The sequence below is a fragment of the Chiloscyllium punctatum genome, chromosome 12, assembly GCF_047496795.1.
Source record: "Chiloscyllium punctatum isolate Juve2018m chromosome 12, sChiPun1.3, whole genome shotgun sequence".
NCBI lineage: Eukaryota > Metazoa > Chordata > Chondrichthyes > Orectolobiformes > Hemiscylliidae > Chiloscyllium > Chiloscyllium punctatum.
In genome coordinates, this window is record NC_092750.1 from 55,448,676 (window position 1) to 55,475,750 (window position 27,075).

The 27,075-nt window shown below is 39.6% G+C and overlaps 1 protein-coding gene across 12 annotated transcripts in view; it reads right to left on the minus strand.

Moving 5' to 3' along the window:
* Positions 1-27,075, minus strand: part of chl1b (cell adhesion molecule L1-like b) — an 885,223-nt gene that overhangs the window by 70,568 nt on the left and 787,580 nt on the right. For all 12 annotated transcript variants that reach the window (XM_072582623.1, XM_072582619.1, XM_072582621.1 and 9 more), the window contains one exon: positions 19,382-19,561. In XM_072582623.1, the coding sequence (XP_072438724.1) occupies positions 19,382-19,561 (180 nt within the window). The remainder of the gene's footprint in view (positions 1-19,381; positions 19,562-27,075) is intronic.

A 27,075-nucleotide genomic window follows, 5' to 3' on the forward strand; every position in this document is an offset into this window, starting at 1 on the left:
ATTCAAAATGCTCGGGAACAGCTGGTTTTCGGAATTCAGAATTTTTTGAATTTCCAAATAAGTGACAGTTTGATGGTGAAATGTTTAAAATTCTTATGGAACAGCAGACTCACTGTGAGTAACAGGCCCCAAGACAGAATTGAGTCCTGCCAGTGCTGGCCATACCCCCCACGTCGTATCTGAGTGATATGCATCAAGTGGGTCTGGAGTTAGGTTAACTGCGCACCAAACAACCTTGTTAATGAGAAAAAAACTTCACAAAAAAAACCTTCGGACTTTGGAGCTTTTTGGTTTTCCTTTCAAGGGTTGTCTACCTGTAAATCTAAAATAGCCTGATCATTTGTTGGTTCTTTTATATATTATTCCCAAACTCCATCTCATACATATTTCAGCAATTCATTCTCCACGGCAGCAGTTCTAATGAGATCTACCAGTTATACAAATTGATGTCACCCTTATTACTCAGTATTAAAGTCAAGCACATTGCTCTGAGTTGGGAGTTACATATAGGCAAGATCAAGTAAGGACTGGTTACCTTCTGTTTATTAATAAAAAGATAGTTGTCATTATTCACAAAGACTTGGTAAAGACAAATGCAAAGTGTTAATTTCATAGCTTAACTGTGCTGCTTGCCTCATCATAAATCCCTCTTCATCCTGAATCATCCCCACTCCTCCATTTACCATTATTGTGCTTTTTATACACCTATGAAAGGGGGTCAGTTCGCTCAATAGGTTGGATGGCTAGTTTGTGTTGCACAGTGAGGCTAACACGACAGGTTCAATTTCTGGTGGCAGCTGAAGTTACCATGAAAGTTTCACCTTCTTGACCTCTCCCCTTGCCTGAAGAGTTGTTAAATTCACCACCAGTCATCCCCCTCTAAAAAGAGAGGTGGTCTTCTGGGACTTTATCTTTACACTTAGAGAAATCTTTGGGACTGAGTTGTTAATATCTTTGCATATGCTCTCTTAGCTTTAATTGTTGCATTTTACTTACATCCTCTTTGAACCTTTTATATTCACCTGACACCTCTCATAAATTACAGTAAAAAGAAACTGGAGTGGGGTGTGGGCTTTTAAGATTGGGCAACATTCAAAATAAATTTAGTTATGCTGTTACAACTGCCATTACACTCCAACATCAGCAGAAATAATAATAATCTGACAATCGAAGTGAGAACGGAGCGAGACAGTGTGATAAAAGAAAGGCAGCAGATGCAGTGAAAGTGAGAACTACATTACTAGCAGTGAAGAAAACCATGCAGTCCTGCCAGTCACAGTGCTTGGTACTGCCTGACTCCAGGGAATTAATATAAGTCCATGTATCACTGCTGGAAGCAGTGATATATTAATGAGTTCCTTCCCCCAGAACTAGTTAAGCATTCGCGACACAACACTGTTATTGGTTAAACTTATGCTTGGATGTCAAAATGTCTTAAATTAAGTTGGAATTTACACCTGATGAACAGAGAACATATTGCCAGAGACCAATTAGTTGCTATACTTTCCACAAAGCATTCGCCCATCTCTGGAGAAATCTGGGCTTAGCTAGTTTTCAGAAATATTCTCTCATCATTCAGGCACACTGAGAAATATTTGAAAGACAGCGGAGGGCTGAAATTCCACTGTGACCTGTTCTAACAGATTTCTTAATCCACTTAAAATAACACAGGTTAATGGTCTCACTAAAATAGCACAAAGAGGAATTTGACATAAGCACATTAACCAGTGCACAAGCAAAGTGCTCAGAGGAAATTCAAGTCCCTGAAGTTCAAGAAGATGAAAATTCAAGGCCTGCCGTGTGTTCTTCCACCACAGGTCTGGTATTAATCAATACAAGAGCTGGAAATTAATTTGTGATTCCGTATCTATAGCTGCTGCTGTAAAGTCCTCTTTGAGATATCCACCCCAAGCAACAGCATGCTTGTGTAAGGAAGCATGATCGGTGGAAATGAGATCCAGGCTGAGAGTTTTCCTGCCTTTGCTTTGGAAATCTGATGGTGTGAAGCACAACTACAGATGGACAGAAAGGCCTGAGGCTGGCAGAAGTAAATTTGACCTCAGGTTGCAAACATGGGACGTGACCTGAATTTGGGAAGATATCACTGGCTACTTCAGATATTGAGGCTGTGGGAGTGGGTGAGAGAGGATAGGGCAAGCTTAAATCCTTCCACAACTACATGTTCCCCAACAGAGGTTCTATGCAAGGGTTATTTTAGTATGTGGCTGTTGAACATGGCATTTCAGGTCCAAATTGTTTCAAGAATCTTATCTATCTGTGCGAGCTTGCTTGGAGGTTGTCTGAGGCCGATCACACATCATCCACTGTTTTGCATGAGTGCCCACCTATCCTAGAATTTCTCTTCCTAATTTGAAGTCGCACCCTGAAATGGTGCAAAACTTAGCACTCATGCATTGAAGAACAGTTGGAATCATGACACATGAATGAAAAGAAAGAATCTGACAGTTATGCAAAGCAAAAAAAGGGTAGGAGCTATATATTATCACTTGGATTTAGTGTGCAGTGGAGTAGATTAGAAGGTATGTAATTCAAACTTGTTAAATCAGGTCACTCTGGTACTTAAATCTTTTCAATTCACTATTCTCTTCTCTTCTAGTTTCTGAATATGTTCCTTTCCTTCTTCATTAACTTTTGGATCACTATTGCCAGCATTGTATTTATCTTATTTCTCTAACGTAGGTATTTAAAACTTTACAAACTGTCTGCTCAGTCTACATTTTTCTTTTGCTACATGCAGCTTCATTAACTATTGTGCTCAGAACCATTTTTTAAAAATCTTCAGCAGTTTTGTAAGCAAGATTAAAAATGTCAATCATATTACTGTGGGTCACAAATTCATGCTTCAGGGTGTAACATTTATGTGGTGATCTTTGGCTAGGATAAAATGATCACTGTTGACATATACAGTTAAGGAATTAACATTTTGGGAGAAAAGGAGAAACTAAAAGAGAGCAAATAAGACTGGTCAACTACTGCCCTCATTGCAGTCTTGATCTAAACATGAAGAACAGAGTTGAACTCGCAAAGTGAGGAGAGAATTGCTAACATCAAGGCAATGTTTGACTGAAAATGGCATCAAGAAGTGAAACAAAACTTGAGTCAATGGGAATCGGGGGGAAACTTCTCTACTGGTTACAGTCATGCTGAGCATAAAGGAATATAGTTATGGTTGACGCAGACCAACTATCTGAGCCCAGAACATCACGATAGGACTTCCTCAGATGATGTCCAAACCCCAGCTACCTTCTGCTGCTTTATCAATGATCTTTGCCAATCATAAAGCCAGAGGTGGGGATTTTCACTGATGATTGTTGAATGTACAGAACTATTTGAGATTCCTGTGAATTTGAGCACAACATCTCGGCTTGAACTTATAAGGAGCAAATAACATTTGCACCACACAAGTACTAGAGCATTACCATATCCAACAAGAGAAATCTAACAATCTTCCCTTGTAGTATTACCCTGGCGTCATGGTGTCAGCCATAATAAGTTCATGAAAATACACAAACAGACCAAGGAGCACATGGCAAGTTTGTCAGAGATTCAGTAATTTGGATTGAGGTTTGGAGGAGAACAGTATTATATTTTAGACTGACACCTGACACAATGATGTGGTGGGGGCTGTTTTTGATGATGCAGACATCTGTGGACAGAGGGTGCAGGTGGTTGATGCCAGGGAACGTGCCCTGATGTACTGAGGAATGCTGGACAAGATAGATGCCAGGAGGAGATGTCAGTGAGCTGCAGGTGACAGGTAAGTACTCTGACTTTCTAGCTTGAATTTAGCACTGCCAGTTTCTCACTGGCATCTGGGAGAATATATTAAATATAAATATAAATATAATTGAGGTGTGATTCATAAGACTGAGATGTTAGTGCCTGAGAAGCCTTTTGCGGATTGAGATTTTCATCAAGACACTGAAATCTTAAGGGAAAAATTAGATTTTTGTTTTCTCAACCTTTTCACTATTGACTTTATACGCTGGGGAAAAAACCTCAAAGATTTTCAAATTATTTTTGGTACACGCTGTAATAAAAATGTAGTTCACGAATTGTTGAGAATCGAATAGGAAGCCAATTACAAATTGCACCCAAGTCAAACAAATGTTTTGAAAAACTGCTAAAAAAAAAGGGACAGTAGCAGAAAAAGAATGATTAAGGATAGGCATTTAAAAAGTCCTAAACAAAAAAATAGAAATTGCTGGAAAAACTCAGCAGGTCTGGCAGCATCTGTGGAGAGAAACCAGAGTTAATATTTTGGGTTGAGTGACCCTTCCTCAGAACTCATTCTGTTTTGATGAGGGGTCACCAGACCCAAATTGTTAACTCTGGTTTCTCTCCACAGATGCTGCCAGGCCTGCTGAGTTTTCCCAGCATTTTCTATTTTTGTTTCTGATTTACAGCATCCACAGTTCCTTCTTTTTATTTTAAAAGTTGTCCCAGTCCTTGAGTTACTCGACTTAACTGAGAGCATGGTTGGTAAAAATGTTATCCTGAGCAGTATTTGTCGGTATCTTTGTGTTCTCAGTGATTGGATGTTTGTCTAATTTACTTCGTCACTGCAGATGTTTTTTCAAGAGGCTGAGATAAATGGATTTTGAGATGGTATACTTCCAGCTCTGATGTTATGAATCCATTGTCTTCTTTCTGGAACAAAAGCTGTTGCTTGAAATACAGTTCACTTTTGTATTTCTGTGACTGGCTGATAATCTGCAAACAACTTTCATTCCAACATGCAAAACTTCCAGAAAGATGACAATCAAACAAGAGATATAAATCTGAATTTCATTGTCTTTTCATGACAAATATTAATTTTTGATTGAATTGATTCTTGTTAAGTGATGTTTTTATCAGTTTGGCTCAACCTAGTCAAGTGACCATTGTGGTCATCTTAATTTTTTTTTTCTTTTTAACATCCATTTTAGTCCACGAAAGTCTAAGATATTAATCAGATGATGGAAGTCAAAAAGATTGAAAGTCCATTTTTACAATATTTCACTACCAGTAAAAACAACTATGCTGGCTTGGCATGTCCAAACTATGGCAGATAAAACAGTTTTGTTTATATATCTTCAACCTTTGTTCAACCTTCAATTTAAATTATTTAGTACAAGCAGGCAGTGTTTCTGGGTAGCAGACTGATACTTAAATATTTAAAATTTATGATCAGAATATCAGAATTCTTCACACAAATTCACTTCAAACAAATCTTAAATGTTGCGTCTGCAGAGCAGAGAGTTGTTGAAGGTTGTAGAAACATTCAATGCATACTACTGCAGAAACCAGTGATTGGTCTGGTTTCAACACTGCATTCTCAGCTCACTGACATCTTTCAATATATTGTCTCAAAATCGTACAGCAAGACCAGATGTTCCAGTCATTCTAATATCTCAGTAAACACAGCTGAGAGGTTCCAAAAACTCATGCATCACATATCGAGAGGTCGTTTTCAATGGACACCTACTTTTGAAAATATCTGTCTAATCTGACAATTTGGGACCAAATATCAAGATTGCTCAATTCTGGCTGATATCGATGATGTCTGACTGTACTCCAAGATTAGACTTGGCTATTACATCCAGTTGGTTACCAGAATGTTTCCACATGCACATGGACGGACGAATATATTTAAAGAAAGATGAATACCAACAAAACCATTTTTATAGAGGTTCTTAGAGGTTGTGCTGAGGCTCTCTGGAAGACTGCAGCAGGTCTGTGACAGAAATGTTGGTGAGGCATCCCGCTGGTATCCAAAATCTCCTTGTTTCCCTACCGTTTTCATATCTCCCCTCTCAGCTCTGTCTCCACCTATTTGCTCACCTCTCTCCTCTACTGACCACATCACTGCACCCCTCCGCTCTGTCCCCTCAACCTCAGTATTAAATAGGAATTTTTCCCAATTACTCTCAGTTCTGAAGGAGGATTACTGGATTCAAAACATTAACACTGCTTCCTTCCCACAGCTGCTGAGTTTCTCCAGCAATTTATGTTTTTGTTTCCAATCTCTAGCTTCCGCTGTTTTATTTTGAACATTCCATACATCACCACCACAACACCGTGAGTAGTATGGTGGCTCAGTGGTTAGCACTGCTGCCTCACAGACCTGTGTTCAATTCCACCCTTAGGAGATTGTCTACTTGCACATTCTCCCCATGTCTGTGTGGATTTCTTCCCACAGTCCAAAGATGTGCAGGTTACGTGGTTTAGCCATGGGAAATTCAGGATTACATGGATTGATTATGGGTGAGTGTGGGTCTGGATGGGATGGTCTACAGAGAGTCATCGAGGACTTGATGGGCCAAATGGCCTGCTTCCACACTGTAGGGATTCTATGCCAATCATCAGGAATAAGCTAAGAACATAGATCAGTATCGCCCTCAATGTTGTGCCAGCCTTTTATCCCACTCTAAGATCAGACTAACCTACATACCCTTTATTGTACTAATTCCATGCGCCAATCCAAGAGGTGCTTAAATATCCCGAATGTGTTTGGCTCTATTGCCACTCTATGAGTGAAGAACCTACCTTTGACATCTCCCTTAAAGCTTCCTTCAACTACCTCAAAATTATACCCCCTCATGACAGATATTTCCACCATGGGAAATGGTCTCCGACTATCCACTCTATCTATGCCTCTCAACATCTTGTACACCTCTATCAAGTCACATCTCATCCTTCTTTGCTCTAATGAGAAAAGCCCTAACTCCGTCAAGCTTTCTTCCTGAGACACACCCTCCAGTCCAGGCAGCATCCTAGTAAATCTCCTTTGCACCGTTTCCAAAAGCTTCCACATCCTTCAGATAATGAGGTGATTAGAACTGAACACAATATTCCAAATGTGGTCTAATCAGGGCTCTATAGAGCAGCAGCATAACCTCGTGGCTTGTAAACTCAATACCATATGCCTTCTTAGCAACCCTATCAACCATGCGGGCAACTTTGAGTGATCAATGGACTTGGACCCCAAGATCCCTCTGTTCCTTGATACTGCCATGAATCCTGCCTTTAACCCTGTATTCTGCATTCAAATTCGACCTTCCAAAGTGAATCACTTCACACTTGAACTCCATCTGCCACATATCAGCCCTATCCTGTACCCTGTCAATGTCCTGTTGCAACCTACAACAGCACTCCACACTATCCACAACTCCACCAACCATCGGGTCATCAACAAACTTACTAACACACCCTTCCACTTCCTCATTCAAGTCACTTATAAAAATCACAAAGAGCAGAGGTCCCAGACAGATCCCTGTGGAACACCACTGGTCACTGAGCTCCAGGCTGAATACTTTCAATCTACCACCGTCTATTCTCTATGGGCTAGCTAATTCCTCATCCAGACTGCCAAATTTCCCTGTATCCCATGCCTCCTTATGTTCTGAATGAGCCTATCATGGGGAATTTCATCAAATGCCTTGCGAAAATCCATGTGCACCAGATCCACTGCTCTACTTTCATCAGCATGTTTTGACACATCCTTAAAGAATTCAATAAGGTTTGTGAAGCATGACCTGCCCTCACAAAGCCATGCTGACTATGTCTAATCAAACTATGGCTTTCCAAGTAATCATCAATCCTGTCACTCAGAATCCTCTGCAATAATTTGCCCACCATTGACTGGTCTGTAATTCCCAGGATTATCCCTATTCCCTTTCTTGAACAAGGGAATACCATTTGGCACCCTGCAATCGTACTCCAGTGGACAGTGAGGACGCAGAGATCATCACCAAAGGTGTAGCAATCTCTTCCCTTGCTTCCCGTAGTAACCCAGGATATCATCCATCTGGCTGTGGAGATTTATCTATTTCTATATTTTTCAAAATTTTTAGCACATCCTCTTTCCGAAAGTCAACCTGTTGTAGCATATCAGTCTATTTAACGCAGTCCTCAGAAATGTCCAGGGCCCTCTCAATAGTGAATACTGAAGCAAAGTATTTATTAAGGACCTCCCCTACTTTCACCGAATCCAGGTGCAAGTTCGCTCCACTATCCCTGATCAGCCTTGCCCTGACTCTGGCCATCCTCTTGTTCCTCACATAAGTGTCAAATGCCTTTGGATTTTCCTTAATTCTGTCCATTAAACCTTTTTCATGTCCCCTTCTAGCTCTCCTAAGTCCATTCTTCAGTTTTTCCTGGCTACCTTGTAACCTTCTAAAGACCTCTCTGATCCCTGACTCCTCACCCTTAAGTAAGCTTTCTTCTTCCTCTTGACTAGATGTTCCATATCTCTTGTCACCGAAGGTTTCTTCACCCTACCATCCCATCTTGCCTCAGTAGGACAAACCTGTCCAGCACTCTCAGCAGGTGCTTCCGAAGCAACCTCTATATTTCTGTTGTGCACCTTCCTGAGAATATCTTTTTCCAAATTTGGTGAATAGCATTGGAATCCCCCCTCCCCCAATTAAATACTTTCCATCTGCTCCTATACCTCTCCATGAGTAAAGTAAAGGTCATGGAGCTGTGATGACTATCGTCGAAATGGTCTCCCACCAAGAGATGTAACACTTGTCATAGTTTGTTGCCAAACATCAAATCCAACATGACTCCCCTCTAGTCTTCCTACTGACATATTGCATCAGGAACCCTTCCTGGACACACCTGGCAAAAACTACTCCATCAAACTTTTTGAACAAAGTAGGTTCCAATCAATATTAGGGAAGTTAAAGTCACCCATGACAATGACCTTGTTACTTCTACACCTTTCAAAAACCTGCTCTTCTGTTTCTCTGTTGCTATTGTGGGGTCTGTAAAAAACTCCCAATAAAGTGACTGTTCCTTTCCTGTTTCTGCTTTCACCTATACTGACTCTGTAGACAAATCATCCTTGGAGATCTCTCTTCTGTAACTGTGATACTATCCCTGATAAGCATTATCATCCTCCCCATTCCTTTTGAAACATCCCAACCCCGGAACATCCAACAACCATTCCTGCCCGTCTCCATAATGGCCACAACATCATAGTTCCAAGTATTGATCCATGCTCTGAGTTTGTCATCCATATTCTTGATGCTTGTAGAACTGAATAATTCTGAATTTCTTAAACAATGTGCTTTTGTCCAAATAAAGACAGGACGTTTGTGTCTTTTTTTGTTATTGTTTAATGTGAAGTAAATGTAGGGAAATCCAAAGTTACAGACTCAATGTAGCTTTTCAATGGCTATTAAATTCACAATGTACAGCATCCAATACCAAGTTAAATTGATTCAGATAGTGCACAGATTTTGTGTTGCCTGTTCATGTCTGTAATTGTGATGTGTGGTGCAGTGCTGAATGTGCTGCTGAGAGCCTGCAAGCTCTGCAGAGGATCTAGGCTCACACCAATTGACATTTGCTGCACTTCCAAACGCTGTATGTGTTAAAGTAGATTAGTCTAGCTACAGTTATTAATGAAAGTGGATGTGGAAGACTGTCTGTTCTTGAATAAACTGAAGCACTGGTACCCCGAGCAATAGGGAGGACTGCCAGGTTCTCAGATGCAGCATGTCAGCCACAAGAGGTGAAAAATGAAGCAGGATGCCAATTTTCTAGAAGGGTGAGGCCGTCTACTCTTGACCCACTCCAATTTGCCTATCGGGCCAACAGATCCACGTGAGATGCCATATCACTTGCCCTTCACTCTTCCTGAGAACATCTTGACACCAAGAACAGCTACGCAAGAATCCTCCTCATTGACTAAAGTTCAACCTTCAACACTATTATTCCCTCGAGACTAATTACCGAACTTTGTGATCTCGGACTAAGCCCCACTCTCTGCAAATAGATCCTCAGTTTCCTGACCCACAGGCAACAATCAATGAAGATTGAGGACAATGTTTCATCCTCACTAACACTAACACTGGAGCTCCCAGGGGTGCGTACTCAGCCTCCTACTGTACTCACTGTACACCCATGACAGTGTTGGCAAATGTCAGACTAATGCCATTTACAAGTTCGCTCATGACACCACCATAGTTGGTCGAATCTCAGATCGCGGTGAAACAGGCTACAGATGGGAAGTGTAAGACCTGGAAAAATGGTGCACTGGGAACAATCTAGATCTCAATGCCAGCAAAACAAAGGAACTCATTATTGACTTTTGGCGGGATGTTATTCAGACCCCGCCCCTACCTCACACCCCACATTAACAGCACAGAAGCGGAGCGAGTGGAGCGTGTCAAGCTCCTGGAGTGGTCATCCACAACAAGCTTTCTTGGACTCTTCATGTGGATGCACTGGTTACAAAGGCCCAATGTCTCTTCTTCCTCAGGCAGCTGAGGAAATTTGGCATGATTGCGAATACCCTTACCAACATTTACAGGTGCGCCAACAAGAGCATTCTGTCTGGATGTATCACTACCTGGTTTGGCAACTGTACCATTCAAGATTGGAGACAGTTACAGAGAGTGGTGAACTCGGCCCGGACAATCACAAAGGCCAACCTCCCATCTATAGAATCCATCCACCAGGTCCGCTGTCAAGGAAAGGCCAACAGCATTCTCAAAGATCCATCTCACCCTGGCAATGTTTCTCTACAACCTCAACCATCGGGGAGAAGGTACAGAAGCCTGAACACACACACCAGCCAGTTTCAAAACAGTTTCTACCCTACTGTTGTTAGAATACTGAATGGACTCTCATACTCTGACCATTTGCCTGTACCTGTGTTTTTGTTTTTGCCAATGCTTACCTATTAATTACTTATGTTTGCTATTTAACTCTGTGATCTGCCTGCAATGCTCGCAAGACAAAGCTTCTCACTGTGCTCCGGTACACGTACAATAAATTCAATTCAATCGTGTGAACGTATTGGAAACAATAGCATGAAGATCAATGTCAAGAGCCTGGTTTTGATAACCTTGATACAATGTTGGTAAAAATTTAACATTGGAGAATAAATGTTAAAAATGCGATTTTCTACTAACTATACCATTAATTTTACACACTGCTCGCATTATCATCATTCACCCATTAACAACGTCAAGGGATTAGGTTTCCTGCCTGCCATTCAAAAGATCCATTGGACACCCACTACAGTGGCAGCATTCACATTTATATTTCACAGCTTTCATCTACTTTTAACTATTTAGCCACGTCACTGAACACATGACAATCCACTCACCGACATTCTGATAGCAGAATGCAGCAGCTAAGAGACTGATGGCACAGTCGTAATTTCCCACCTCATTGGAGAAGACTGTACTTGGGATTATTGGAACACACATGACTGAGATGATGGCAACCATCATCAATGAAGCCATCCGGCTTATGCAACTTCTTAAATTCCAATTGAACCTCAACCATAATCTGCCTTATATTGAAAGCTGACAACAGTGTAACGATGCACCTCTTGCCTTCCATCTACCCAGCTTTCCCTCAGCTCAACTTCCCTTTGTGCATGTATGCTTTCACGTGGTCAAGAACTGTCACTTGGCCGGTCAGTCATGCCTCAGTATGAAAACTTGGAGGATGATCAAAAGGCTGAGAAAGCACTGAACCTTGAGGTTAGATGTGACAATGCCCAGGGTCATGTAGAGACAACATTTGCAAGTGGTTGCAGCCACAATATGGAGGAACAAGAGACAGCAGATTAATTCTACTGCAAAGGGTTCAGAAGAGAGCTTAAAGGGGATAATACAGAGGCACCTCTATTATCTGAATGACACGGGTAGGGAGTATTTTGTTTGGACAATTGAATGTTCAGATAATTGAATGCAGGATAACACAGTTTAGCCAAGCATTGGGACCTTGCAATCTTGTTCAGATAATCGAAATTCGGATAATTGATGTTCAGATAATTGAGGTTCCTCTCTCCACAGGAAAATGGTGATGGTCAGGCACAGAGAAATGCTTGGTGCATTGACAGATCTGCCACAGACCCTACTGTTACTCATCAGGAGGACAGAGGCATCGAGCCCAACTTGGTACACCTTCTGTTCAGGGTTCACCAAGATTGGAGCCCATTCCATTGGGCATGAAAGCAGTGGCCAGATACATAAGAACACTTGCAGGCCTGCCATGATGCAAAATGTGATGGTTCATACATCAGTTCCCTCCACAGCACAGGCAGAAACCACCCAACATTTGAGTGCTGCAGTGAAAGCTCAAACTGAGTTTATACAATCACTTCCTGTTGCATGCAAGTCCAGGTTGATCTCTTAGGAGAAAGTGAGGACTGCAGATGCTGGAGATCAGAGTTGAAAAATGTGTTGCTGGAAAAGCGCAGCAGGTCAGGTAGCATCAAAGGAGCAGGAGAATTGACATTTCGGGCATAAGCCCTTCTTCAGGAATCCTGAAGAAGGGCTTATGCCCAAAAGGTTTCCAGCAACACATTTTTCAGGTTGATCTCTTGTAGGTCACAACTGTAGATGCCAGTACTGAAAATGGCTTGAAGGATCTTGGAGCAGTACTGCAAGCAGTGCTCTAGACAGTACGAAAATAAAGTAGGTATAATCTGCTTGTTTGGTGGTCTCTTGTATTGGAGGATTTCGGTCAATGAAGTGCAGTAATGCTCTGTAGCAGGGGTATGGAAAGGAGGAGAATGGATCGACAGAACACTTCCATTCCCAATCTTGCACTGTGGCATAAATCATGAAAGAGGGTGAGGCAGGGAGAGATAGTGATTTTCACTGTCACAACCTGCATGTTCAACCCCCCACACCACACACCATTGCCATTGTATCTCTGATATTCCTTTCTATTTGAAAATTAAAATGAGGCAGTTTCAATCTGGAGTGGACGACCAGATTCGTATATTTTGTGTTCACATTATTGTGGTGAAATTACTTGCACGGTTCCAGGGATTAGTTGTTCCATTTATATGGACTGTACAACATGGTCTACTGACATTGTGTTTTTACAGTTCATTGTTTTAACTTCACTTAAGTGTATGCATTGCTTTTAAAAATATTTTTCAACTTATTTCAGCTTTCAATGTCTCAGCAACAATATCAGAAATTTGCAAAGAATTTTCTCATCTGCAGTGCCACTTATTGTTCTCAATTTGAAAGGATCCAAATGATCTATAACAGATTCATTTTTCACTGAACATATTTTGGTATTTTATCATCTGTTGTTAATTTCACATTATAAATATTACAGGTTATGCTGCACCCGATTCACTAGAATTGCAGTAATTAACCCAGGGTATGCAAAGCCACCTACTTCTTAATATTAACTTTTGTACATTTTCTTGCATTGTTATGAGTAAATTGCTTGTTAAGCAGAAGATTTTCTGAACAGGGAATAAGTCTATGCTGTGACTAACCCACTCCTGATTTGCATTATCTGATAGTTGCAGTTACTACTCGTTAGGGCCGATGACAAGGAAAGGTAGCAATATATGTATTAGTCCACAGGGCATGCACACACTCAAACAACAAAAAATGATGTAAATCAGTGTATCGTGTTTAATGCATTTTTGTTTGTTAAAAAAAACTTGGTCAACAATTTGTAAGATGTATGCCTTCAATCTTACGGAGAAAGTAGTTGCCTTTTTTTTGAAGACCTCATCATTGTTGCAAGAATAAATACAGTGACAAACAGGTCATTTCTGTTTTAGTAATATTTCTTCCAGACTCCTTTTAGAACTTTTGTAGGTGTGTTTCGTTTAGAATGCTACTCAAGCTTACCTCTCAAAATAATAATCATCCCATTTATGGAATCACAGATTGTAGCATCTTGACAGTGTGGAAGTAGTCCATTTGGCCCATCAAGTCCACACTGATGCTCCAAAGAGCATCCCACCAAGACTGAACCCCCATACCCTAGCCCTGTAACCCTGCATTTCCATAATCCATCTAAGCTCGGCATTTTTGGATATTATCTGCAATTTAGCAAGACTAATCCACCGAATCTGCATCTTTTTATACTGTGGGAGAAAACCGGAGTACCTGGAGGAGACCGACTCAGACACAGGGAGAATGTGCAAACTTTGCACAGTCACCTGAGGCTGGAATTGAATCCGAGTCCCTGGCGCTGTGAGGCAGCAGTGCTATCCAGTAAGCCACCACGCCACCCCATTATATTCATGCTATTACTTGAAATATATTCCCAAAGGGAATAGTTTGCATATTTCTGCATGGTTTCTGTCTCACTGCTGTTTTATGAGTCACCCACAGTTTAGAGACCACATTCCAAATTGAGAAATTATTATTTCCCTGACTTGCCTTGACATGGCAGGAGGCTTGATATACCATTGGTTACTTTGGATCAAAGAAAATAAATGAACCAAGAAAAATTTGCTCATCGAACTAGTCCGGTTTCTTACAACTGAGCAGACCTGTATTACATTGTGAAGTGAGGACATTTGCATAATTGCCATTTATTACTTTTAAAATGATCTGGTATTTCAAATAATAGATATTCTTTTGGCTTCACAATTTAACTGGAACAAAGGCTTAATTTTCAAAATCTCATCTGGAATGTTCTGTGTCATTTAATCTAATGTGCAACAGTATTTCTTTAGTGCTGAAGTGGAATGAAATAGTCATTAGAATTTACAAAACTACAGTAAAGATGATAAAAAATGTATTTAATGTTTTATGCTCAGTCTTAAATGAACCAAGAAATCACGGCCTATTGGTTGTAAGTGTTCACCATGAAATACTGCACCCAATTCCTATTAACATGGATAGAAGCAACTGCATGGAAACAATATCATATATCACCTTGTAGAATTAGAATTGTGATTTTTTTTTACATTTGAACACATAATATTTGAATTTACTCAGGGTTAAAAAAAAGCATTTAACTAAGTTGCTGCTGCTAAATGATTTAACAGCCCAAAATGTAGCTCCACCAACTGTCCTGATCTCGCTTTATTGCTAAACTAACCACTTTGCAAGGGCCAGGTGCATTAAGTGATCTATCTGAAATTAGTTAACATAAGCAGCCTCAGTATGCCGGCTTGTATGAAGTGCTAAAAGTTCGTACATTGAGGTTGAACATTTGATCCAGATAATTAAATATAATGGTGTTGTAAGTAATGATTTCAGCAGGAGAAAATTATCAAATTAAAATGAAAGGGCAGAAATTTACAGAATTGTCTCCTCGGTAATTATTTGGGAATATTATCCTGAAGATTACTAACAACGTTTCTTCCAATCTTCCAATAAGATTCTGAAATTGCTTCAGTCATTTTTACATAACCTTAGGCTGTAGTTTGATTACTGTACAAATTCTATATTTCCATTGCACCTCTTACATTTGAGTTGAACATAGTGTTATGTGCCCCAAGAAATAATGTTTGCTGACTGCAGAATTCACTGAAAACAGATTGCCTCACAAAAGTACAGCCATACTAGTCTATTAAGAATGAGAGGTATTATGTTTTCAGTACAATATGTACTTTGATTTAACTACTGTACTCAATGTAATTCAAAACCAGAGTTAAAATTGCAACCAGAGCATGAATGGGGTATTTGATTACCTTATATTGTGCAGCTTACAATTTATTTTTCCTCCCCTGTGTATAATCACCTTTGTCATTTGCTATAAAAATTGCATGCTTCCTCCTGAATGTCCAGAAAGCAAACCAGTAAGACTTGCAAACGACATGTACCACTTTGACTCATTTTGTATACTTCAAAATGGAGTTTCAGACAGATCAGCGCATTCATTTTCAAGGATTTCTGCTTCATAACTGATTGTTTTCCTCGAGGTTACAAGAGGATATATCACAATGCGGAGCTCCTCTGGCGTGCTCCACCATTTAATTAAATCATGGCTGATCTGTACCTTAACTTTGTCTGGAAATCATTCCTTGACATCATTAAAGATATTCTAATCTCAGTCTTAAAAAATTCAATTGACTTAGCATTCATTACAATATTTGTGAAAACATACTTTCTGGCTTTCGCTAACTTAATTCTAATTTTAAGATTCTACCATCTTGTTCCTGATCTCATCAGAATGTAAATGTGACTTTCATTACTGCACTGTAAAATTTTGTCTCATTTTAAACAATTCCCTTTGGCATTTTGAACGCAAGGATTACAAGCCTTGCTTCATAAATTAACACTTTATACAATGATATAATGACGATCAATATGCACTTTATTCTTTGCAAGATTAATAGACCTTATCTGACAGATTTTCGCTTTTAAGGTAGGTAGCTCAAGTCAAGAAATTTTCTGACTTGGCAGATCTCTTTGGTCGAAAATAATCCATTCTGCCCCTAATTTACTCTGGCGAAGCTGGTGATGACCCCAGACTCTTTTAAAGAGATCAGGAGAGTGGCTTTGTTTGAATGGATGTGATGAAGTGCAGATTTTGCTTGATCGATACCTTGGTAAGGTTATAATTGTTTTCTGTGATTTCACTTCTGAATATCTCAATGTTAATTTGCACAAGATGCAGGAGTGAAGTGCTGAAGATATTTGTCATTACTCGTTCAATAATCTGTTTGATTGACATTTTTATAGAATTTTAAGAAATAGTTCTTTTAAAAAAAAAGAAAATACGAATTGATAATTTTCTAGCAGTTTCACACATGCTATTGATAGTACAAGGTTCATTGGTTCAGTACATAGTACAGTCATTTCTTCTATAGCGTGATAGTCACATTCCTGTGTGACCTTGTGCTATGCAAGAATCGTGCAATACAAATAACACTTTTAATTGTTGGTGATGCGATTGTGCTACAGCGAACACACGTTTTAAAAGGTTGTGCTTTAGAAATTGTGTCCCCTATTCACTAATTGCATTGCAGCGAATTGTGTTGATGAAATGCACATTATAGCAGTACAACCTGTATATACTGGGTAAATAGGAATCCAAATTACATGAAATGAAGGGAAGTTTTAGGGTATACTGAGATAGGGGGCACAAGCTGGCTTGGAGGGGGGCAAGTCTAAGACGTTTTGAAGTTACCTTTCAAAAGATTCCTGAATCTAGAATACGGTACACAACTCCTTTGAGATCATGAAATTCAAGTCATAGTAAATTTAGATTGATGCCACAGAGGCTGCAGGGGACTAGGAATTATTTATCTTGCAATGGAGACCACAAGATTGGAAATGCAGGATATGAGTTTATGACTCATATCCTTATCCTATGCCAATGAAAATTGGATATATGAATCAAGTCCTGTCTGTCATTTTTAAATGGCTCTGGAGACCTTCTAACTCTGCACATCAGCTCTTGATATCCAAAACTGAACATAGATCTCCAGAGAGAATCGAAGAATTCTCTTTCTAAATTAAGAATAACATTCTCACTTTAATTTCCTTAATATAAAGGGCAACATTTTCTTTTAGCCATGTATCTTTTAATGATCTGTAAATTCTTTGTATTTCCACAGCTCCTCTGTGCTTCATATTAAGAAAATATTCTAATTTGTCTTCCTCAACTGACTTTACACTTGATTAAGAATGAACTCCATTTGCTCTAATTTTGTCTGCTCATTTAGTCTGTCATTGCAACTGCCTGCTCTAATTTGCTAAATTTAGCATTAACTTGAATTATGGATGTTTAAGTCTTAACTTTAAATTCAAATCATCACAATATCTAATGAAAGTGGAGGCTCTGGTACAGATCTCAAGGAACCAAGACTTGTCTCATTGGCTAACCAGATAACAGACAAAATAATTTTTAAAAAGATTGGTGTTCTGAGTGGAATGGAAAGACTGAGATGGCAATTTAATGGTATGTGTCTATGGGGGTTGTTGAGATTTGTCTTTTGATTTGTCAGGTTCTGCTTTTCTTAGAGCTTCCTTCCCCAAGTACTTTCACTTGCTTGCAGGAGGCACAGCGTCAAATAGTGTGGTGCTGAAAAAACATAGCCAGTCAGGCAGCATCCGAAGAACAACAGAATCGACGTTTCGAGCATAAGCTCTTCATTCTGATGAAGGGCTTATGCTTAAAACGTTGATTCTCCTCCTCATCGGATGCTGCCTGACTAGGCATCCTCATCGGATGCTGTGCTTCTTCCAGCGCCACACTCTTCGACTCTGATCTCCAGCATCTGTAGTCCTCACTTTCTCCCAGCAGACACAGGCTGACTGGTTCACACTGAGCTATAATTTTAGACAAGAACCACAGCTAACGGCAACTGTCGAGGGAAAATAAACTGGCTTTCTTCAGGCTTGATGGTATTTACTTCAGAGAAAAGGATAGCTCCTTTCTTTCAGGTGGTCTGACAGTTTATGAGTTAAACATTCACACCCATGCAAGTTGAACAGCTACCTCGAAACCAATTACATAGTTGCTGACATGCAGAACCCCTTTGATATTATTGAATGGTCACCATTCCTAATCAGTCCAATCAGCTACTTGTTGTTGACCAAGTCTCCATTTATAGATACCCCTTGGCTCTGGCTTACCAGCAACTAGACTACTCCCACAGCTTGATCATCACCAGTATCAGCATTACTTATAATGATTATCAGATAACTTACTTTGAAAAAAAAAGGTGCAACAATCCCTTCAACAATCCTTTTTTGGAAGAACCAATACTTTTTCCCATTTCAGTCCACAATCAAAAAATATGGAAAAGTAAAAGGCTATCATCTGTATAACCTCACATTTCCTTTCTATCAACAAATGACAAGTTCTTGTCAAAACATTATCTTGCATTCTGTTTGTACTCATTCCTAAATGCTTCACCCCCATATAGAGAATCCCGATCCACTGCAAATTAGTGATCACTTCAAAAAGAATTCAACGAGATTAGTCAGGAATGATCGATTTTTCCCAGAACCAAGACAAATAACTTTGGACAGCTCATACTTGTTCAAATGCTTACTCACTCCACTATGAATACTAGGTTTGTGGTCACCTAATTTCTCTTTCTTTCTGTCAGTCCCTGAATCCAAACAGCTTTGAAAAAGGAGGACTAATTCATCCAGTGCAATCACCTATTTTAGCACTGTTGTACAGCTAGCATTTTGTGCTGTACCTCTTGCTAATAGCAAATATGATCCACGCTGTGAGGTGGTCATAGGTAATACTCATGCAAAGTTGTTATTTCACAGATTAAAAAATACCAATAGTTATAGAATACTTCTTCATAGCATTTGCCAATTTTATGGAATAGACTTTTGTATTATAATTATATTGAAATTCTCTGTACAAGTTTTACAAAAAAATTGACGTATTGTTGTGTCCCTAGTTTACCTATTCTCATTTGCTATTTTTAATTAAATGATAGATTAAACAAAATGAGTGAGACAATTAAATAAAACTCTTGCTTCAGTATAATAGAATGTAATGTTGGTACCAAATGCTTTATATTGTATAGAAAGATTAATTCATTATGTGCAAAGGATATTTGAGATTTTAATGATCACCAACTCAAAAATCCTTGAATTACGCCTAAGTATTTCAAAAACAATCACTCATTATGATAGATTACAATTTGCAAACGTCGTTGTCTTACCTCCTTCCATAACTGTTGTTCCTTCTTCTGTAATAAGTTTCCCAGGTCCACTCTTTGTGTAAGCACTCAGGTAGAACTTATACTTGCTGCTGGTGTCAAGGTCAGAGACTACGATCTTGGTTGTAATAGGATCCGTAATATTAATAGTATTCAAAGAACCAATTTCTTCTGTGTCATTAACTGCAACATAAAACATTTAAGCATGAGATTTTGTTCTAGTGTGTTCAATATCTGTACCTGGAAGAAAGAAAGAAAATAATTTTGCTGTTAGTGAAAACCTTAGGAGGCAAAGGTTTTTAAATCTAGCTAGCACACATCTTTTCTGCTCTTTTTTAAGAATATTTAAATGCCACAGATTCGGTGGGACTGTCAATGTTCACCATTATTCCTTTGAAACTAGCAAACACTTCTGGATTCTACACACCTGCAGTTTAGCACAGACATCCAGAAGATGCTGTCCATGATAAGGATTGAGGCACCACTAAATGAAGAGTAGAATTCACCAAGTTGATGAGAACTAGCGTTTTTAACTCTATTTAACTTAACTATGAAAACATTTGTTGAATAATGTGTAACTGATTTAGTAGCCGGTATGTTCAAATTTCTGAACAACCTCACTGGCCTTGAAAAATGAACCCTATTGGTAGAATGTTATATTTCTCCAGAATGACTAAAAAATGCGCCTTAAAATATATTTTAAGTTTGCTTATTAGCTTATATCTTAATCATATTGTTATATTTCTATTTATAATTTTGCTTTCAGTAAACTCTTCATAAAAAGGGAAGCAATCAGAGCATTTTGTATGGTGGGTTCATGTTTGGGAGAGTACTCTGAGATCATTGGTTGGCAATCCTACTTGAATTTTTATAACTGGACATACATGATTGTGACAATGCTGTGACTTTAACAAAGTTATCTTTTGTCCTTGGCTATTTTCAAGGGAGGTGGTAAAGGCAGAGGTGACAAATTGGGTACTTTGACAATGGCAGGAGAGTGGGTAGTTCTCCCAGTCCAGGTTTTTCTAGCTTGGTTTGGTTTTAGCTGGCAGTCAGAAGCTGCTGCAGCCAAGAGAGAAGTGTTCAAAGCTTCAGCAGATGGTTCCTGACTGGCCTTCTCTCTGAAAACTCTTTGGACGTTGTTTCCTCCTGCCTGTAAGAACCTGAGTTTGAATTTACATTTTGCCAAAGAGTGTGTTTATAAGATGTCACAGGAATTGGAACAGCTCCTTAGCTGGTTTTCAAATAATTAAGTTTATTCTAAATTCTGTTTTTGTTTGTTTGTGTTTCAACCATAGCATTTAAACAAATTGTTTGCTTAAAGCAGAGTGGCTTTTCCAGCAACATCACTCCTGGAATATCTAATTCACATCTGCCTTTAAAATAAGAAAAGGTTAGGGTCTCCGCTACCTTCATAAAATATTTTGAGGAAGTCTGGCCTGGTCCTTAACATGATTCTGTGTCGATGTGTAGATTCATACTAATGTTGGGAAAGAGCAAAACCACATATTGGAATCATTAATCCTTTAGTGATGACTCCTGTTAAGATCAGCAGAACTTGACATAATTCAGGTTCTGATCACAAAATGCAACCCATTAGATTCTGACTTATCACTCAGTTCCATAGCATCTCAAATTGGACTGAGTAGCAATTTAAATCTCAATGTACAAAATGATCAAATTATAGTTTGTACATAAATAAGGTAACACCTTGCATTATTCATGGTCATTACATAATAAATTCCACTTACAAATTTCTGTGATATAATGCTTTTTAATTCACCTTAATATTGCTGATGCAGATATCGAACTAAATCACTGATACTTTCAGCTCAATAATGGGCCATTAATTCAAGTATAAAGGGTTGCAAATATGGGAAGAGATAATTGTTACTCGTAATGTTCAGGATGCATGGAGTATGACCACCAATGATGGAAAGTGGTAACTTTTACAATTAGCATTATAATGAAGATATATCCAGCCTTATATCCTTCCTTTGCGAACTCTTTCATCACTCTCACCCCCCAAGAACAATTAAGGACTGGAGCAAACTTTCACAACACTTGATTTGAGTGCCCCCCAAGGATTAATTTCAGGAAAATCTGTTGAATTTTTTAAAAGTCAAAAAATGTCCACCCGCAGCACTCATTGTACACCTTTTGTGACAAGTTCCAAGTGGACAACTGTGTAGGAAGAACACACCAAAGTCATACTAATCAAGGGCGAAAGTGAGGACTGCAGATGTTGGAGATTAGAGTTGAGAATATAATGCTGGAAAAGCACAGCAGGTCAGGCAGCATCCAAGGAGGAGAGTCGATATTTAGAGCAAAAGCCCTTCATCAGGAATGAGGCTGTGAGCCCTCAATGGTCAAGGCAATGGCAGAACAGTGCCATGGTCCATTGTGGTGGGATAATGGTGCTGTGTTTCAGGACAGTTATGCATCTGGCTCACACATGAAAAAAGTGCAGGTAGACAAGCCTTTATCCAAAATCCTGAAATCCAAAGGTATTTTTGTGAATTTTTTTTCATTAACAACGCTATTTGGCGTGCAAACAGTTAACCCACACCCACTCAATGCGTGTCACTCAGGTACGACATGGGAGGGCGTAGCCCAGCACTGGCAGGCCTCAATTCTGTATCAGGGCCTGTTTTACTCACAGTGAGTCTGCTGTTAGGTAAGATTTTTTAAAATTTCAACGTCAAGCTCTCACTTATTCTGAAATTTGAAAACTTCTGAATTCCGAAAACCAGCTGGTCCCGAGCATTTCGAATAAATGATTGTGCACCTGTACCAGGAGTAATGATATCCAAAGGACAGCTTTCCTGAGTTAAACTTGATGGGAATAAAACATAACAATTTACCAGTTACAATCTGGTTAAGGACTGTTAATATTTAAATGCAACGATTAAATGTCTCTCTTTAACCAGCAGAACACACTGAAATTTTATTTTTTAAACAACAAAGCCTTTTATGGTACAGAAGAGAATGACATAAAACAAGTACTGTAAACATAATATTGCTTGATATACATTTGTTTTACTTTTGCCAATGATTCCTTTGTAAGACAAAACAATGTTCAAATACTTTTCCTATGCTCTGCTATTCTCAGAGATGAAGATCTAATTTACCCTCTATTGAATGTGGCAGCCTCAGTTCTCATGGGGTAATTTTTCAATGCTTCCAGGTTACTCTGCCCTTTATTTTCTTTTGTAATAAGGCACTGTGAGGACCAATGTAGATTCTCCCACAAGCTACAAACTGTGAAGTCTTCAGCTTCTATCCCTCATAAGATTCAAATTGAGATTGAGTTTCACCTATCAGTCACTGGTGTTTTGCTTGGTCTACAGAGTAGCTCTATAATTTGTGTTGGCTACCTTCTCTCAGTGAACTGCAAAATTGCACAGTCAGTGTGAGCTAAACTTCGCCTGAGAGAAACAGGGTGAGTGAGTATGTCTGAGGGAGCTTGGTTCAAAGTGGGAACTCATCTCTACCAAGTTCAATTTTCAAGAAAAAGTCAGGTTTTGCCTTGAATCAACAGTCTTAGCACGAGCTAAAGTGGCTTCACTGAGCTTTTGCTCGAAACATCAACTCTCCTGCTTCTTGGATGCTGCCTGACCGGCTGTGCTTTTCCAGCGCCACACTTTTTGACTCTGATCTCCAGCATCTGCAGTCCTCACTTTCTCCTAGCAACTTTTTGATAGTGACTGTAGTCTATCAATAACCTGAAATCACTTCCCTGAATATTTTGTTGATTATGGTAGCAGAAGGCTGAGTTAGGAAGTGACCCATCACCGCTCTGTTTACAAGACAGATTTTTAAAGTGCACAGTAAGTTTAGACAAATGGTCAATGAGAGGGAGAATTCATGTGAGTAAGACAGCGACAAGAGAGGAGAAAGTGAGGACTGCAGATGCTGTAGATCAGAGTCGAGAGTATGGTGCTGGTAAAGCATAACAGGTCAGGCAGCATCCCAGGAGCAGGAGAATCAACATTTTGGGCATAAGCCCTTCATCAGGAATGAGGCCTTAAGCCCTTCATCAGCTCATTCCTGATGATAAGCTTATGCCCAAAACGTCGATTCTCCTGCTCCTCAGATTCTGCCTGATCTGCTGTGCTTTTCCAGCACCCCACGCTTGACTGTGATTTCCAGTATCATCAGTCCTCACTTTCTCCTCATTGATTTCAGCCCTACTGAGAAGCCTGGTTCAAGGATACCAACTTGAAGAAGAGACAAGAGAGGCTGAGTGAGTCGATCCAGGAATCTGGTTGAAAATTGGAACCTGCTGCAGAGGGGCAAAAAGGTGCTTGAAGTGAGATTGACTCTTAGAAATAAAGTATGTTGAATGTAGAAATAAAGTTTGGTGAAGGGAAGACGTGCTGTTTTTTCTTGCTGTAAGTTCATTGCTTGGTTTAAAAAAGTACTATTAGGAGCTATCTTAAAGTTGTTATGAATTATAAAAACATTATTTACAAGGAAGTAGCTACATATTCTCTAATCAATGTTTTCAAAGATGTTATGACATACTTTTGGAGCAGATGAGACTTGAAGCTGGATTTCCTGGCTCAGAGGGAGGGACATTATCATCGCACCACAAGACAGTGAGAAACATCGGGAATAAGACAGTCAGGGACAATGTAATAAAGTAACCCAAAGAATAAAAAAGTGAAAATAAGTGAATTAAAGTTCAGAAATGTCTGAACGGGAGGGGAGGTAGGTAAAAACAAGGGAGAGGAATAATGACGGCGATTCAGAAGTTAGAGGAACAGAGAGTTGCTTCTGTGACAATAATGGTGATTCCAGGATGGCACACTGCCTCAATGTGGCTTGAGTGTCAAGGAGGTCAGAGCAACTCCAGGGTATTCTTTGGGGAGAAAGTGAGAAAGTATTTACATGGAACATTTAGAGTTGGGGACAAAGTGCAGTGTGTCAAAATTTGCAGATGAGTGGTCAAGCAAAGTGTGCAGATGGATATAATAGGTTAGGTGAGTGAGTAAGGGTCTGGCAAATGGAATACAATGTTGGTACATGTGAAGTCATCCATTTTGGTAGAAATAACAGCAAAATGGACTATTATTTAAATGGTGAAAAATTGCAACATGCTGCTGTACAGAGGGATCTCGGTGTCATTGTGTATGAATCACAAAAAGTTGGTTTGTAGGCGCAGCTGGTAATTAAGAAGACAAATGTAATATTGCCCTTCACTGCTAGAGGGATACAATTGAAAAATAGGCATGTTATGGTGCAGCTATATCGCATGCTGGTGAGGTCACACCAAGAGTACTGTATACAATTTTCGTCTCCTTACTTGAGAAACAACGTATTGACACTAGATAGGGTGCAGATCACGTTCACCAGCTTGATTCCAGAATGGAATAAGATCACGCTATGAGGAGAAATTGAATAGACTGAGACTATACTCACTGTTTAGAAGAATGGGGGGGGGGGGGGGGGCGGGGGGGGGTCTTACCAAAACATAAAACATTTTGAAGGGAATCAATAGGGTAGAAGCAGGGAGGTTGTTTCCACTGGCAGATGAAACTAAGAACCAGTGGGCATTACTTCAAAATAAGTGGGAGCAGATTTAGGACTGAGTTGAGGAGGAACTTCTTCACCCAAATGGTTGTGAATCTGTGGAATTCCCTGCCCAATGAAACAGCTGAAGCTACCTCGTTGAATGTTTTCAAGGCAAAGTCAGATAGATTTTGAACAGTAAAGGAATTAAGATTATGGTGAGTGGGCAGGTAAGTGGAGCTGAGTCTCCAAAAAGATCAGCCACGATCTTACTGGATGGAGGTGCAGGGTCAACGGGCCAGATGGCCTACTCCTGCTCCTGTTTCTTATGTTCTTATCAGCAGTCAAAAGACGTGGTCCATTTTGATACCAGTGACTTAGGAAGGAAGGGGGATGTGGTCCCGCAACCAGAATTTAGTGAGCTAGGTCAAAAAGTAGCAAGCAGGACCTCAAATGCTGTAGCAATCACAGGACCACTCTCTCTGACAGGTGCAAGTGCGTACAGAATAGGAGGATCAGGCAGATGAATGATTGGCTGGAAAGATTGTGCAGAAGGGAGTGCTTTAGTTCCTAGTATACTGCGACAGGCTGTGGGTGAAATGGCATCCGTACAAGCCAGATGGATTGCACCTGCACAGAGCTGGGACTGAGTTCCTTGGGAGACATTTTGCTATTGTTATTGGGGGTACTTTAAGAGATTATGATAGGCATCTAGGAACAGAGAGAATATTTGAAAAGAATACAAGCATTTGCAAAATAGTTGGAGAGAAACAAAGAACTGACATACAATATAGTCAATAGTTGAAGTTGGAGAAATGGAGGTAGCAAAAACATCTGAATCAGTGTCATGGTGCATTTACGTAAATGCATAGAGTATAGTTAGTAGAATTAAGGAATTGCAGACACAGATTGTCACGAGGAAATATGACAAAGGGGCAATAAGAGAAAGATGGTTCAAGATAGGGCAGTACAGGGTGTTAAATATTCCTGGGTACTATGTGTTTAGAAAAGAAAGACAAAAGAGAAAAAGGAGGGTAGCAATATTATTCAGAGGAACATTACAATGTTGGAGAAAGTGGATATCCCAAGTATTCAAGGACAGAACCAATTTCTGTTGAGCTAGGAAATAAAAAAATGTACAATTACATGAATGGATGTAGTGTACAGACCACCAACTAGTGGGAAGGATGTGGAGGAATAAATCTGCAGGGAAATTACAGAGAAATGCCTACATTTCAACATAGTTTTAATGGAGGAAGCTTAATTACACAAATATAGAATTGGGAAAAGGGCCAACAAGGGCCAAGTGTTTGGATTTGGAATCATGATGGAGAATGACAATGATCAATTCAGAATAAAAAAACTGTGGAGATCTGACTTCAATTGGGGCAAGAATGGTGCTGGGCCAGACCGAATGGAATGAATGCAGTGAAAACTGAGGGTACTTTCAGTTAGGAAATGGTTCAGGCCCAATCACAGCACATGTCCTCAAAAGGGAAGGGTTGGACAAGCAAATTGAGAAACCCACAAAGAAGATAGAAATGAAGATAAAAAAGTACCTTCTGACAGTTATCAGGGAGAAAATACAATTGATATCCTAGGCAAATACAAAAGGTTTAGAGGTGAAGTGAGAAATATCATACAGAAGTACGTAGGAGTTAAAAGATGATTCACAGCCAACAAATAAATCATGCAGTCTCAAACTCTTCTGCAGTCATTTCAATGGGTAAAAGGATGGTAAGAGGAGGAGCAGGTATGAAAGGGATTTCCATGTAATGGCAAAGCAAATGGCTGAGGTATTAAATGCAAACATTGAATTTCAGTTTTTGATTTGATTTATTATTTTTCAGGGTGGAGAAAAGTTTGTGCTGGAGATCCCCAGCTTTTCCTGATGTAGTGATATATTAATGATCAAGTTCTTGTTGTGCAGAGGGCAGTTTTAAAGTTTGCACATGATCCAAAACATGGAAGTATTGTCAACTGTGGAGAGATCAGTGCCGAATTTCAAATGGACATTGACGTGTTGGGGGAAGGAGTGAGTGATGACAGATGAGATTCAAGGCAGGGGAGTTTGAGGTGATGCACTTTGGAAGAAGAAATATTGCCAACCACCATAAAATAATGTGTATAATTCTAAAGGACATGCAGGAGCAGAGGAAACTAGGTGTACATCTGCATAGATC